Source organism: Pseudomyrmex gracilis, unplaced genomic scaffold (genome assembly GCF_002006095.1).
Source record: "Pseudomyrmex gracilis isolate BER0280 unplaced genomic scaffold, ASM200609v1 scaffold_149, whole genome shotgun sequence".
In the NCBI taxonomy this organism is placed as follows: Eukaryota; Metazoa; Arthropoda; class Insecta; order Hymenoptera; family Formicidae; genus Pseudomyrmex; species Pseudomyrmex gracilis.
The window spans coordinates 15,478-30,414 of record NW_018020733.1 but is presented as its reverse complement, the minus strand read 5'-3'; the positions used below and the strand labels follow the sequence as shown (position 1 = coordinate 30,414).

The 14,937-nt window shown below is 37.5% G+C and overlaps 2 protein-coding genes across 6 annotated transcripts; one reads left to right on the top strand and one right to left on the bottom strand.

The window, feature by feature from the left end:
* Window positions 1-176: 176 nt before the first annotated feature.
* On the top strand, window positions 177-14,520 carry LOC109857159 (probable phospholipid-transporting ATPase IF). Of its 4 annotated transcripts, XM_020433217.1 has the most exons (20): window positions 178-307; window positions 1,096-1,378; window positions 8,684-8,788; window positions 8,914-9,168; window positions 9,342-9,491; window positions 9,600-9,895; window positions 10,045-10,259; window positions 10,355-10,641; window positions 10,771-10,950; window positions 11,088-11,235; window positions 11,336-11,478; window positions 11,585-11,824; window positions 11,927-12,069; window positions 12,140-12,302; window positions 12,404-12,712; window positions 13,022-13,208; window positions 13,299-13,444; window positions 13,552-13,655; window positions 13,788-14,001; window positions 14,251-14,520. In XM_020433217.1, exons 2-20 carry the CDS (start codon window positions 1,376-1,378, stop codon window positions 14,296-14,298), a joined length of 3,336 nt encoding a protein of 1,111 aa, XP_020288806.1. In that variant the 5' UTR covers window positions 178-307; window positions 1,096-1,375; the 3' UTR covers window positions 14,299-14,520. The 4 variants fall into 4 exon arrangements, with proteins under 4 accessions (XP_020288807.1, XP_020288806.1, XP_020288805.1 ...); XM_020433218.1 differs by lacking the exon at window positions 8,684-8,788 and having other exon boundaries at window positions 177-307; XM_020433216.1 differs by lacking the exons at window positions 178-307; window positions 1,096-1,378 and adding an exon at window positions 1,415-2,364 and having other exon boundaries at window positions 13,791-14,001.
* LOC109857160 (2-oxoglutarate dehydrogenase, mitochondrial-like) lies at window positions 2,375-8,674 on the bottom strand. Of its 2 annotated transcripts, none has more exons than XM_020433219.1 (15): window positions 7,861-8,674; window positions 7,664-7,773; window positions 7,300-7,581; window positions 6,822-7,032; window positions 6,467-6,644; window positions 6,262-6,377; window positions 6,026-6,165; window positions 5,710-5,855; window positions 5,169-5,358; window positions 4,862-5,083; window positions 4,419-4,695; window positions 4,229-4,314; window positions 3,715-4,035; window positions 2,907-3,191; window positions 2,375-2,776 (listed from the first exon to the last, which is right to left on the bottom strand). In XM_020433219.1, the coding sequence occupies exons 1-15, from the start codon at window positions 8,261-8,263 to the stop codon at window positions 2,576-2,578; spliced, it is 3,168 nt and encodes a 1,055-aa protein (XP_020288808.1). In that variant the 5' UTR covers window positions 8,264-8,674; the 3' UTR covers window positions 2,375-2,575. The 2 variants fall into 2 exon arrangements, with proteins under 2 accessions (XP_020288808.1, XP_020288809.1); XM_020433220.1 differs by having other exon boundaries at window positions 7,664-7,755.
* Window positions 14,521-14,937: the final 417 nt, after the last annotated feature.

Sequence of the window (14,937 nt, the reverse complement as noted above, 5' to 3'; positions counted from 1 at the left end):
TATATATTTTATGTTTAATCAATCTGACGAAAAATCAACAAAAGAGTTTTTTTTTAGGAAAGAGATAGATAAAAGAGATCGAAGTTTCCTGCTGTCTTATCAGTTTGGTCGAGATAAACGATATAGTTTGTATCTATAATCGCTAATGAGCGATGGGCAATGCGAATCGCTCGATAACAAATTTTTTTTCTTGTCACGACCACGAATATATCAGAGAATCTCTACAGTTAGCAGATAGATATCGAAGTACACGCGTGATGTCCGTTCGCAAAACTCATCATTGACGAATTCTATTAAAGAAGAGCCAGTAAGTAAAAGGCAAACAAGTTCTAATAAATTAAGCGCTTTTTTGATTAGTTGTTTCTCACTTGTTTTATCATCTTTATTAGTTTATTATCAATATTTTTGATAAATGTTCTTATGTTACTTTGCTCTTATCTTAACGACACAAAAAAATCATGTTCAAAAAATATTTTTTGATTATTTTCCGGATATTGCAACATGCAGTAAATATCTATGAGATATTTTGGAGATATCGTGTGCCTAAGAAGATTTTTATTTTTCTTTACTTGTAATTTTTTTTAAGTTTGAAGAAATATATAAAACTTATATAAATCGTACACGATTTTCTTAGTATTCAACTATACGAGAAAGAAACAATAAGGCTGATAAGAGCTTAACGCCGAATTGATAAACGGGCGAAAGTCTGAGTTCAACTTCTGGCCAAGGTTTTGCTTTTACGCAAGCTTTTACGCATGGTTCGTTTTAAATTTTACAAGAAAAAAAAAGAGTTGTTTCTATATACAAAATGCAAGTCAAGCATTCATATACAAATTTTGAATTGAATTTACTTCGAATGTGTGTATTAATTTACACGTTAAAAAATATTTTGCAGAGTTACAACATTTTTGTTCTTACTGGCCTTATTATTAGAACTACATGAGAGAAATGTCTCTCATATAACTTTAAAATTTTTAATTTACGTAGACACAAGAGTTGTATTGTACCCGTATACTTGCTATCTGTTTTGTTGCGTTCAACAAAACTTTTCTTTTTTTACATAAATATTCAACAGTTATGTAAATTTGTTTACAGCATGTTCCACGTGCACGGTTTCTCAGACATGTAGAGAACTATTACAAGGTCAAGGATACAACAGTCAGAACTGTATCTAAATCGTATGAATTGACAGAGCAAGCAACATCTCGCGAAGAACACGTTTGATTGGTGTTAGTGCGAATGAAATGAATATGCAATCAAGTGCGCGTGTCGTCAGAATGTACGAAAAGTGAGAAACAACAACAATCGGCTAATTAGAAAGTTCACTTGTTCCTAAAACCACGTGCGTCGCCTTGAGTCTTATCTGTCCGACAAAATGGTAAGAAATCTATAATTAATCTACACAACTTTCCCTTTTTTTTTACGTAAGTTCTCATCATCAGCTGGTTTTTGTAAACCAGTCCTTTCAAGTTTACTGCTATCTTATCTCTGAAACGTTTATATAGAATGTTTATTGAAACTCTTCGTGGATAACAGATTTTCTATATCTAAGATTGCTTCATGCTTCAGAGAAATAATATATATTTCTTATAAATTTTTTTTTTATCTTCGTTCTTCAAAACAATATATATATATAACAATAAGATGTAAGTTATTATTTGCAACAATACAAAGTTATTAATAAAATCTGTACGAAGAGAAAGGCACCACAAGTCTCGCTTCTACTCGCAATCACTAAAAGACTTTACGTAATGCGTACACGCGTTGACTTCCTCTCAATTCCACTCAAACGTGACCAATAATCGTCAATAATTCTATGAGCAATTGAAGACTGTTGCTATCCGATTGAATAAGAAACGTAAACTAGTGGTACCAGTCGAGTTTACGTCATTCGACGCAATAAAAACGACGACCGCCATTTATCAGCGCCACACCTATAATCTACAGATCAATTTTGCAAATTTATGCGTAAAACGTAATCGTATTTCCCGGCCTGACTGAAAGTCGAAACAAAAATCTGTTGGAACAACGCGAAGAATATCATTATAAAAACGAAGACAGTAATGTTATTGTTCAACTACAGCCGACGCTGTAGAAGGAAATAATCGCAATCCTAGTTAACAATCGCAACCTTTATTCGAGGTGTAAATTCTTTTTGCATGTGCGCACTGCGATGGTCATTATCACCTCCCGGCTCAGTCGTTTCTATCTTTAGTCCCGTGTCGTGTGTTCTCGTAACTCTCGCGCTTCGAAAACTTCCGCAACTTCCGTGACGAAAAGACCGAAAATGTAATGTGGAGTTGTTTGAGCAAAAGAATTCTTCCGTGCGCAACGCGAGAAGACACCGAATACTTGTGTCTGTTGGTGAGTAAAATCTCGCGCGAAAATCCAGAATTTGTTGACAAGACTTTTTATCAGAATTTCTTATTATACAATAAATAGACATTTCGAATGTGTATAAATATTCTAAAAAACAAAACGTTTTTTTTTCCTAAAACTGATAAGTGCTTGCTACACATGATTTCGTGATACGTCTCTTGGCACAAATAAAAAAAACTACTAACTGTGGCGTGAATCAGTCTAGACTCATTGCCATTGTCATCATATTGTTATACTCGGTTTTGTAAATAATTTTGCTGCCGGTTGCCGGCGAGGACGAGGGAGGACGGCCGCCGTATTTGATGTCTTCGAGTGGAATACCCAAGGCCAAGGCGATCCTGTCTCTCACGTAACTGTAAGCGCCTTGATTCTTGTGCTCTTCTTGCAGCCACATGATCTGCATGTGCGTATAATTTATAAATAAAAAAAAACCGTCAAACACTTAGCGGAAATTTTCTCAGGTAGAAAAAAAAATATACACGTTTGTTTATAATTCGTGATTCACAATTACGTAGAAAACTTCTCACTTTTGCGCGCGGATATTTTATCATTTCCTGCGCGAGGTGATGATATGGAAAAGGGCAGAGCTGCTCGATTCTGACGATCGCTATCTTATCTTCCAAGTGTTTTTCCTCCCTCTCGGCGTACAAGTCGTAATACACTTTTCCGGTGCAAAGCAACACCTTCTTCACGTTACCGGGCTTAGCCGTTTCGTCCGGTATAACGTATTGTAAGGTCGTGCCCGGTCCAATCTCGTTGAAACTCGATATCACCATTGGGTGTCGCAGCAAAGACTTGGGAGCCATAACAATCTGAACGACGAAGAATATTTGTACATTTTTCTATTTTATGTATTTCTATACAGCGCACCTGTAGCTCGTATTTCCGATATTTCTATTTGAAGATAAAATATTCGAGTCACTTTTTATGTAGCAAAAAACTTAAAGCTAGCATTATACTTGAAAAAAAAAAAACATATATAATTGCACAACAATCGCGACTATATAAACGTATAGCGTTTGATGTCGCTACATCACTGTCACGGTGAAAAGTGTAAAATACAGATAACAATGCGCTGAATACTCAATTATACAGTCGAGTATAAGTCAAATATATTCTCAACATAGCCGACCGAGCAATTTAGTCGCACAAGCGAACGCTGTCCGATAACATTTTATCGCGGGGAAACAGTTTTTTCGCGCAATGAATAGTCTCGTGACTTTTAAAATGACTACGAAGTGCGTAATAACAAACACGCAAAAGTCTTCTTTGGTGACAGAGACTGACGTCTCCAAAAGTATCGAGCTTAAGAGATGGACGGAAACTCGTGCGAACCAGTGGTTTTCGGAAGGGCATCAGTATCTGACGGCGCAAAATGTGGAACAGAGTGGCGGGTGTCGTGGGATAGCAGACGATCCAGTTTATATCGAAAAGCTGTCGAGTCATGATCTGATCGACGGTCTCGCCGGCAGGAGCGCCGGGTTCGGTTCCGGGCACGTGAGTACAATCGTCGTCGCAAAGCTTAAGAAATCGCTCCAATCTAGCGGACGAATGTTCCGGTCCTTGGGCCTCCATACCGTGCGGCAGCGACAGCACCAATCCCATCTGTCTGCCCCATTTCGTTTGCCCGGAGCTCAAATAGCAGTCTATAATGGTCTGAAAGTCGAGTTGCGACACAATTCGTGACAAAATAATCGCAAATAGTTAAAAGAAAAAAGAAACTAAGAAAATAAGAATTGATCAATATCTCAAAAAAAAAAAATCCACTTGAAAAGACTTCAAGAACTTAAATACGCTTGTTGTCAAAAAAGTCGCTTCGCGAATAACCAAATGAAGAGTAAAGTTGCACCTGGCAGTTATTGGCGAAGTCGCCGAATTGACTTTCCCAAATTGTCAGACTATTGTGATTGTACGTCGAGTATCCAAGTTCGAAACCTTGATGATCACAGAAAGTTAAATCAAAATTTGTTATCAATACGAACGGATTACGCGCGCATCGTGAGAGCTGAGCAGCCCCGCCAAAATCCGTCAAAACTCACCGCATACACCGAATTCCGATAGGGACGAATTCGAGACGGTGTACAAAGCTTGTCGCGGAAAAACGTCGCGCAGAACGTTCTTGTAGGTTTTGTCCTTGAATTGATCGTGAACGATGTGCAGACGATGAGTGAAGGTTCCTCGCTCAACGTCCTGACCGGACAGTCTAACGTGATGACCGTCTTTCAGCAGGCTGAGGAAAGCCAGAGCTTCCCCCATCGCCCAGTCGAATTGTCGCGATTCCGTGAGTTTCGCTCGCCTCTCCAACGCTCTGAGATACTGCGAAATTTTATGATTTTTTTTTCAAACTATATTGCCGCGCAGAAACTCGATTAATTGATTATTTTATAATGAGGAAAATGTGTGTGTGTGTGTGTGTGTATAAAATACAAATAATATTAGAGTCTGTTAAGAAATCGAATGCAGACGATTGAAATCTGCTAACTTGAGCATGTGGTTCAACGTCCTTCGGAGGGGTAGATATGCTGGTACATATCGTTTTGATAGTCGTCATATCGATACCAGTCGGCGGTATCTTATTTGTCGGGCTCTGATTCCAAAAAAACTCGGTCCAAGCACTATCGTGCCAATCGCTCATTTGCATCGAACTGATGGTCTGCGCCGTTTTGAACTCGTCTTCGCAATAATTCAAATACTTATCGATTTGCTGCAAAGAGTACAAAGTATTGCGCGCGATTACAGGAGTGAAGCAATGGTCAGACACACAAACGCCAATGACCGTCGTTTTAAACCTCTTTTACGAAAGCTTCCGTTATCACTCCTTCTTTGACGAGTTTCTCGGTGTAGATAGTGAGAACATTGGGGTGAACTCTTATACGTTTATACATGAGCGGTTGAGTCAACATCGGCTCGTCCATTTCGTTGTGTCCGCTTCTACGATAGCCGACGATATCCAAGACTACATCGTTGTGAAACGTAGCGCTGCGAGATGCACAACTCTTTTTTTTTTTTTCAGTAGTAATTTTAATCATACGACGTAAATGCAATTTTTCCAAGCGCGTTTAGCATTTTATCGTAAAGAAATGTTTGTAACTTCTGCAGAAATATATATGTCGCTGTTTCTTAGAAAGAAAAAAATATTTAGGGGAAACAGCGCGCGATAACGTTTTTAATTAATTAATTTTCACGTACGTTTTCAATATCGTATTGAATTAATTGTTTGCTGATTTCGTGTTACTTCTTCGCGTCGGAGTAAAAATATTAAAAAAGTTCAGTATAATCTTTCAGCGATAAGATAAACAGATCACACGTGCTGTTTATTTCGCAATTTACCGATACTCGGAGGCCACCTTGCTGCAATAAGTCACCAGATCGGGATCGTCGGCGTGTATGTGAAAAATAGGAGCGTTAACAACGCGCGCGACGTCGGTGCAATGTGGACTGGATCGCGAATATCTCGGATCCGTTGTGAAACCAATCTGAAAATATATTGACACGCACGTTCGAAGAAAGAAATTATCTCTGGTCTAGACGATTTTGTTAAAATCGAATGCGAATTAACGCTGTCTTGGATATTGCACCGAACAAATGTATAAATTATCGACAGGAAAAACAAAATTGTTTCTTCGAAACCAATTGGTCTCTCTACCTGATTGTTAATCACGAGATGCATCACGCCGCTCGTTGTGTACTCCGGCAGATTAGTCAGGTGCATCGTTTCGTAAACCACACCTTGTCCGGAAAAAGAGGCGTCGCCGTGAACCAGTAGAGCTACCGATTTTTTACCGTCTGAAAAAAAATTCAATTTCAACTTGAGGCAATTTATTTATCTCGTCTGTATATTAAGAGATTGCACAATCTTTGAATCTAACGGCTAACACGTACGTTTGGTGTCATTTTTCTCGACTTGCTCGGCGCGAACGCGACCGCAGACAATCGGATTGATCGCCTCCAAATGGGAAGCGTTCGCCATGATAGAAAGAGTTACTTTCTTCTTGGTTCTTTAAATTGATTTGAAAATTGAGGACAAAAATCATTTCTGTACGAATAGGAAAATATCAGGAAATTTCTTAGAACATGAAATTATTACCTTTCTAATAATTTTTGTACAAACGTGCCGAGGTGATACTTCACATCACCGGAACCGAATCCCTCCAGAGGAATCGGATTAAACTGCACCAACAATTGACTCAGTGGTTTCGAGCAGATGTTCACCAGAGTGTTAAGACGACCGCGATGCGCCATGCCAATAACTACGGTTTCGACACCTGAAGCACACACACGTTGTTTGCGCGAATCTTATTATCTCTTGATTGTTTTATTTTTGAAATATAAAATATGAAACGTTATTTAACACTCATGTACATTTTTCGAAAATTTCTTAACGCACTTATAAGCGTTAGAGACCGATCGATGATTTAATTAAAAAGAGGATCACTTGTTACCATTTTCCGCCGATGTCTCTATACACTCTGCTATCGCGGGAATAAAAGATTCGCAACCCTCCAAGCCGAATCTCTTCTCCGTAGGGTATTTCTTTGCCAGGAAACCCTCGAAAGTAACGGCCCTCATGATATTCATCCAAATCCATTTCCGATGCTCGACGGGCAATTCCCAAGCGCCTGGTCTTTCGAATTTGTTTCGCAACCAATCTAACTGATAAAAAAAAAGAACCATTCTTTTATATTCTCGTAGTTCTCATAATTTTGTGTTTTATCTTTATAATATTTTTGCATCAATTGAGTGATTGTAGATATGTAATATATTTTAAGTTTATTTATTTTCAATAAACTTTTGATTTGTTATCCTGTTTGTGAAATAGATTTTATCTATTTATTTTTAAATAATAAATTTTTCAACAATTGGAAACACTTTCTGGTGAGAGAAACCGCGAGCAATGAAATATCACAGACACGCGCGTACCACACTCGGATCATGAATGTACGTGTACTCTAGACCCAAGTGGCCACAATAAACTTTGTTGAGTCTCAATATTATCTCTCGAAGCTGTAGCTTTTTCTTGTCTCCGCCGATAACCGTGAGAGATCCGAGGGGAAATTCCCTGTTCATATCCGCCTCGGTCAAGCCCTTGAGATGTTCTCGTATTACAATCGAGGGCGGCAAATTCGACGTGCCTCGCAGCTTCTTTGAATCCGGATTCTGTATTCCCAGCGGATCGGTGTCGGCTATCAAATGGCCGCGCGTCTTGCATGCGGAAACGAAAGATACGTCGATACATAATACGAGTGTAAAAAAATATAAAAATATAAAATTGAAGAACGCATACCTGATAAGCTCTGATCGCGGCGTTGACATTGAGGGCACCGATTACGAAATCGTCACCTTGCATCTGACTGTTCGATTCCCTTCGCACTGATTCTTTTGAAAACACCGATCCTATTAATTTTAGCACGGATGCCAATATTATATATCAATCGAGATCTACTTTGATTGCGGAATCACATCGGGTGAAATCGAACTCACTGTTTGATTGAGTTTCGTTTAAGTGCGAAGTCATTAAATTCGAGGACGAACCGGCACGGACCGAGGAGTTGGGTTTCACATTTTTTGATTTAATGTCCTTCGAGAACGATGTTGGATTGATATTCGAATGAATCAACTTGAAGTACGAGTCCCACGAAGAACTTACGGAATTCGGATTTTTCATCCACGCTTTGTACATGTATTCCAAATATTGAATGTTAGTCATGCTGAGCACGTTATCTTTCTTATTGTCGTCGCTCTGTTTGCAACGCGCCGGGTTCTTGAGAAAGAACTTTGTGCTCAATCTGTACATGAAATTCTTCCAGCGCGGATAATGTATGAATTGTCGACGCGAACACGACGCGATAAACTGCGCCTTTTTGTAAAATTGCGATCGAAACATTGTTTGATTTGTTGTCGCAGAATGAAAAAGTACTAGAAATTCATCACCATAAAAAATATTTAAAAAATAAGACGCGGATCAAACAATAAATTTGCGTGACATCGCGTCATCGTTAAATTTTTGATCGCTGATAACCTTTACAATTTTTGTTAAAAAATGTGACCGTAGTGAGGCGCGTTAAAAACTTAGATAAAAAAAAAAAAAAGAATAGTTGCAGCTGAATTCGTGACCGACGAGATTTTTGTTTCGAGTGAAAATCAGACTTAAAATCAGAAAAATCTTTCAACAGTGTTCTTATCAAAAACAATTTATAATGATTTAATTGGCGCTGATATTCTATCGCGTTTCTCTCGATAATGTTATCGTATTAAAAAATATTAATGTATATGTTAGCGAGTACAAAGGTGCATTTATTTACAGGGTGCTACAACTTCACGTGATAGCAATTACAGAATCGTGAAAATTAAGCCTGAAAATAATCCATCGGAAACATCGTTCGGTAGCAATCGAATCATATCGCATAAGGTGCCTTGTGCATTTTGTAAATTTCAAATAAAGCTCAGTTTATAGTGTTAAATTATTGATATTTTTGTTATATCCGACTTATAAAATCTCAATATTTACATTATTCTTGTATAATTAATTTACAGTACACATTATGGAATTTTATTCCAAAGAACCTTTTCGAGCAGTTCCGGCGAATAGCAAATTTTTATTTTCTGCTGACATCAATAGTCGCATTATCGATAGAGTCGCCCATTTCGCCTGTAACTAGCGTCTTGCCCTTATCGTTCGTAATCGTGGTAACCGCGTGTAAAAACGGATACGAGGATTATCTACGCTACAAAACGGATCAACGAGATAATCGGAGATATGTCACCGTCATCCGCAATAAATGTGCACAGGTCCGTTGCCCCGCTTTTATCTTACATTTTTTTGTATATATCTCAAGTAAATTTAAATAAATTTTCCAATGTCCAATTTAAAAACTAATGTTAAAACATTTAGAATTATTGATAAAACTTATTTTCTTTTCTTCTTCCTGTTTTGCTGTAAATAAAATACGTGAAATTTGCAGAAAATATATTGCGAACAAATAGTGGTAGGTGATCTCGTAAAAGTTCGTCGAGAAGAAGATGTGCCATGTGATATAGTTCTTCTTTATAGCGAATCTCCAGGATGTTGTTACGTCACGACATCCAATCTCGATGGTGAAACAAACTTAAAGGTAAGTTTTTTTTTTTTTTTATTCTGTTTGAAGAGGAAAAATTGTGCTTAATTCTTTCAATTTGCAGTAAAACAATAAAATGATTTCTTATATATTATATTCGTTTAGACGTTACTCGTTCCAAAAATAGTCTCGAACATGTCGCTTGAAAATATCGTAGCTATGAAAGCGAAGATTACATGCGAAAACCCGAAGCCCAATCTTTACGACTTCCACGGCAAACTTGAGATTAAAAATAGCGGCGAAGCAATAAGCGGACACTTAACGATAGAGAATCTGTTGCTTCGGGGCTCGAGACTGAAAGACACCGAGCACGTGGTCGGTTGCGTAATCTACACCGGTCAAGACACAAAGCTGTCGCTCAATTCGAAGATAGTCAGCAATAAATTCTCTATTGCAGAGAAGTAATTGAAATATAAAATTGTATTTTACATCTGACAAGCTAATATCACGCATACTCCTCGCTTTCGTCATAAGTTTGACCGCTATTTTCACTTGGTGATAAATTACTTATTTAGGTTTAAAACTCACACTCGTAAATTATTATTTGCAGATCTATCAATAAGTATCTTATTGTGTACATGGCGATACTGTTTTTTGAAGTGATCATATCCTCTTTGTTGAAGCTGTACTTCGATTTACTCAATATGTGGGGCAGTTATCTTGGTCCGCGACCTAAAATCAGCATGTTTTCGTTCTTTAGTGATTGTCTAAGTTTTTGTATCCTGTTTAATTATATCGTGCCGATATCACTGTACGTCACCGTCGGTAAGATATTTTTTTTTTTTTATTCACGCGCAACATTTTCTCATTTGACACGAAATTATACGCAAGGAATAGCGCGCGCACGTCTCTTTCTTCAGAATTGCAAAAGTTCCTCGGCTCTTTCTTCTTCGGCTGGGACTTGGACATGTACGACGCGGCCAACGATCAGCCGGCGCTTGCCAACACGTCGGATCTGAACGAGGAACTCGGCCAGGTTCAGTATTTATTTACCGATAAGACCGGGACGCTCACTGAAAATCTGATGGTGTTCAGGCGGTGCTCGATCGACGGGACTGTCTACATGGAAAAAGACTGCGACGGAAATCTTTACGAACTGCCGTCGAGCGGAAACGAGGAGGAGGCTGTCAAACTGACGTCCTGGCAGGTGAAAAACTAACTGAGCTTTGCAAACAAAAAATTGATGTTATTTATCAATATAGAAAATAACTGTGTGTTGAATTTTAATTATTATTGCCAACAAATTAATTTTTATATCATTACGTAATTTACGTAGAAGGAGATTTGGCATTTCTTGATAAGCATCTCGTTGTGCCATGTGGTCCAAATAGCGCCGCCGAGCCACCGTCCCGAAATCGTAGCCCTACGCACGTCGTTTCGCGAGAGCTTCAGATTAAAGAAGATCACAAGAGTCAACAGTTCGCTGATGATGCATCCGGATTTACCGGAATATCAGGTAAAAATAGCACCTCACACGTGCAAAAATCGAATTTGCGGTGAAGTATTGTTTGTTCTTTTTGTCATTGCGCGTTAATGACACTTGTCTACAACGAGAAGTCATATGAGAAAATGTAAATATATAACATATGGCAGGCAGCATCGGCAGACGAGAAGGCGTTGGTAGAGGCGAGCGCCAGATGCGGTGTTATTCTCAAAAAGAATTCTAGCGAGGAGATGAAAATTCAAATCAACAAGAGCGAGCTGACTTTCAAGAAGTTGGAAATATTAGAGTTCAGCTCTGGTACGACGAAGCTGCGAAAAACAAAAGATTAACTAAATAAAAAATTTTATTGATTAAATTATTGATAATTATTGCTAATGTTACGCGTTTCGAAACACAGATCGAAAGAGAATGTCGGTAATAGTAAAAGATTCGGAGGGCGACATCTGGCTGTATTGCAAAGGCGCAGATTCGTCTGTTATTCCGCTGATCGTCGAGGGAAAGATTCAAGAAGCTAAAGCTCAAGTCGCCGACTTCTCTATGGTTCGTTATCTTATGAATAATTACATTTAGCACAAAGCTGATTCATTCCAAGATGCAAAATTATTCTGACACATCGTAGATATTTTTTCTTTTCTTTTTTTTTTAGAGAGGTCTGCGAACTCTCGTGGTAGCGTACAAAAAGATGAACGAGTCCGAGTATGAAGAACTATTGCAAAACATCGAGCAGGCCAGGCAGATAATTAGCGCCGAGAGAGCTCAGCACGTGATGCGTGCTTACAATCTCATGGAAAGCGGACTCACTTTGCTCGGAGTAACCGCGGTGGAAGATCGTCTACAGGATAACGTACAGGAAACGTTGGAATGCTTGCGAGTCGCCGGTATAAAAGTTAGTTTTCGTCACATTGTCGCAACATCCGTTGAATTATCAAAAAAAAAAATTCATGTGTAATCAATCGAGATATATACACGCAACTTTGTATAAATTTAGATATGGATGCTCACCGGGGACAAAGCGGAGACCGCGGAGAACATCGCGTTTCACTGCGGCCACTTCAAACCGGGTACCGAAGTCCTGAGACTGATGAACGAAACTTCGGTGCAATGCTGCTACGCCACACTTATGTCTTTCGAGTGAGTAAAACTTATGAAAGAGAAAAAGTCGCGCTTATAAATTATATATTATATTAGTCCCGATTTGCAGACGAAAGGTGAAACTGGAACCGTACAAGCAATACGGACTGATAATAGATGGTACGAGCATGCACGCGGTGATAAACGACAAGTGCCGGAACTTATTCAGATCCGTCGGAATAGCTTGCGAAGCGGTCGTTTGTTGCAGACTGACGCCTCTGCAGAAGAGAGATGTTAGAATTATACAATAATTCTTTTTTTTTTTTTTTAATAAGATTTGGTCAATCGGAATTAATTTCCAAAAAAATTATGTAACAATTGCACTTATCTGCAGATTGTGCGTTTAATAAAGACATCCCGGAGTCGTCCGCACACAGCAGCCATTGGCGACGGCGGTAACGATGTCTCGATGATACAAGAGGCGCACGTAGGTATCGGAATATTGGGAAAAGAGGGTCGCCAGGCGTCGATAACTGCCGACTTCGCCTTTACAAAATTTATGTATCTGAAGAAAGCGCTGCTGGTGCACGGTCACTGGTATTATCTGCGTATCAGTACACTGATGCAATATTTTTTCTACAAAAACGTCGTGTTCATAACGCCGCAGATGTTATACGGCATACAAAGTGGTTTCTCCACGCAGGTGAAAATAATTGAATGCAATATAAAATAAATTACAAAATGGATTACAAAAACTTACTATTAGATTTAAAAAAAGTAATGTGTGTTATAATAAAAATTAATGTGTAAAAAAATGTTTGGTCAAGTGTAGAAAATTAATTTATAAATTTTAAATTTGAATTTATAAATTTTTAGAAAATTAATTCATTAATTTTTTTAATAACATACTATTTTTTTTAATGTGAATTAAAACCAGAACTAGATAGAAAAACGAGATTTGTTATTAATGTCAGTTAATAAATTACTGTAATAATATTATGTATTTTTACAGGAACTTTACGACGGTGTATTTCTAATGTGTTTCAATTTCGTGTTCACATCGCTTCCAATACTGCTCTACGGTCTGTTGGAGCAGAATTACAGCGCGGGCAAGCTCATGCGTTATCCGTACTTGTACAAACTTAACGTAAATAATTATTTATTGTCAAAGAAGCAGTTCATGATGTGGTTTCTGTTAGGTACACAATTGAGATGATTTTTTTCACGCAACTAGCGATAGTACAAAACACAATGATCGGACATTTCGATCTTATCCGAATTATTTTTAGGACTATGGCATACGCTTGTAACGTATTTTATGGTATTTATCATGTCGAGTCTTAATCCAACGTTTTTTTACGACAACACGCCAGTTGGACAATGGGCATTTAGCACTTGTATCTTTCACATAGTTACTTTACTGGCAAGTGTTCAGGTGCGTGTATAAACTAAATTATCGATACCGACGTTTCGTTTGTAACTTGTAAAAAAAACTTTTACATCAAAAAAAAATTCGATGACAATAATAATATATTATTTCAGATACTACTGCGTAGTTTATACTGGACCATTCCGCTTGTTACGAGCGTAGTGCTATCGGAAGTAGCATTTTTCATAATAGCTATTGGTTATTCGTTCGTACCAATGTAAGTATAACATCTACAATGCTAAATGTGAAAAGACTGTCGCAAAATCAAACAGAATTTACGTACGTACTTGCAGAACAAAAATTGTTTTCTATTTATTTTATATCTGTATTTGATCGATTATCTTTTCAGAAGATATGACGGCGATATGTTTGGAGTCTTTGAAAGATTGGCGATGTCGCCTTCGTTCTGGCTGCTCACTGTAGTCGTCGTTGTTACTTGCTTGATACCCGATTATTTATTCCTGATGGTCAATTCTTACAGACCGATGAAAATTCTTCGAAGAAACGAAGAACTTCCACAAATCGTCAGCGAAGACGGTAGCGAATCTAGTTCTTCGTATAAGGTAATGACGAAAACTCTATGAGTATAGTTCAGTTTTTTATATTGCGTATACAGGGTAATTAGACAGCTTATTACGCGCAAGAGAGTACGTTAAGTTGCCCCACGCGCTTGAGAACGAAAGAGCTATATTTATGAACTATGACTGTAAATGTATTTAACCTCTCTCTTTCTCTTTCTTAGTCCCATTTATTTAATTTATTTAATTTATTCACAAACAATCAATCAAAATCACTTTTTTTTGCTTCACCAGAGCATACTTCCGTGGAGAGGTGGCATGCGGTTGCAGAGAGACGACTAAAATTTTGTACAAAGGAACCGGCGCTTTCTCGAACTTCGTTGCTGTTGAGTGAATGAAACCATCTATGACGATTTTTTATTTACAATAAAGTAATGAAAGTAAATAGACACTTTATATTAAACAGAGAATATAGATATAAAGAAGAGATATGTAATTTATATTTTAAAAATTATAAATAATTTCTTTTGTACGCGTATTTTCTACAGAAATAAAACTGCATTTTTAAATATAAAGTGTCCATTTACGTTATTTTCGTATATTTTTATTGACTTGACTGTAAAAAAGTACAAAAATAAAATTATGCTGTATTGTAACAGTCCGAAAAGTTCAGTTTGAACTTTATTAATAAAAGTGAGTTTTTTCTAATGTCTTGTTTCTTTTAATACCCTGAGAAGTGAATTTATCTTTTTAGATTGTTTTTTGATTTTGATGACATATTTAGATTTTTTCTCTGTTACACCTTATTATCTTTTCTATTTAAAAAATAATACTTTTTTTATGCTAAGAAACACATTTTGTTACTTTTATTTTATATTCAAGTTAAAAAGCGAAAGATGTTCTTTGCACTTTTATATTTTTGATGTCTTTTTGTTCCACGATATATATAGTATATATATCATACATCGATATATCTTATCG

Excerpts from the sequence above, each read along its gene's own strand:
- LOC109857159 (XM_020433215.1), top strand. The coding sequence starts at position 2,293 with ATGTGGAGTTGTTTGAGCAAAAGAATTCTTCCGTGCGCAACGCGAGAA. Across the intron at positions 11,236-11,335 it reads AATATTAGAGTTCAGCTCTG|ATCGAAAGAGAATGTCGGTA; the intron begins GTACGACGAAGC and ends TTCGAAACACAG. Across the intron at positions 13,445-13,551 it reads CTTTACTGGCAAGTGTTCAG|ATACTACTGCGTAGTTTATA; the intron begins GTGCGTGTATAA and ends ATATTATTTCAG.
- LOC109857160 (XM_020433219.1), bottom strand. The coding sequence starts at position 8,263 with ATGTTTCGATCGCAATTTTACAAAAAGGCGCAGTTTATCGCGTCGTGT. Across the intron at positions 7,774-7,860 it reads AAACGAAACTCAATCAAACA|GATCGGTGTTTTCAAAAGAA; the intron begins GTGAGTTCGATT and ends TAAAATTAATAG. Across the intron at positions 4,696-4,861 it reads ACGTTGAACCACATGCTCAA|TATCTCAGAGCGTTGGAGAG; the intron begins GTTAGCAGATTT and ends AAAATTTCGCAG.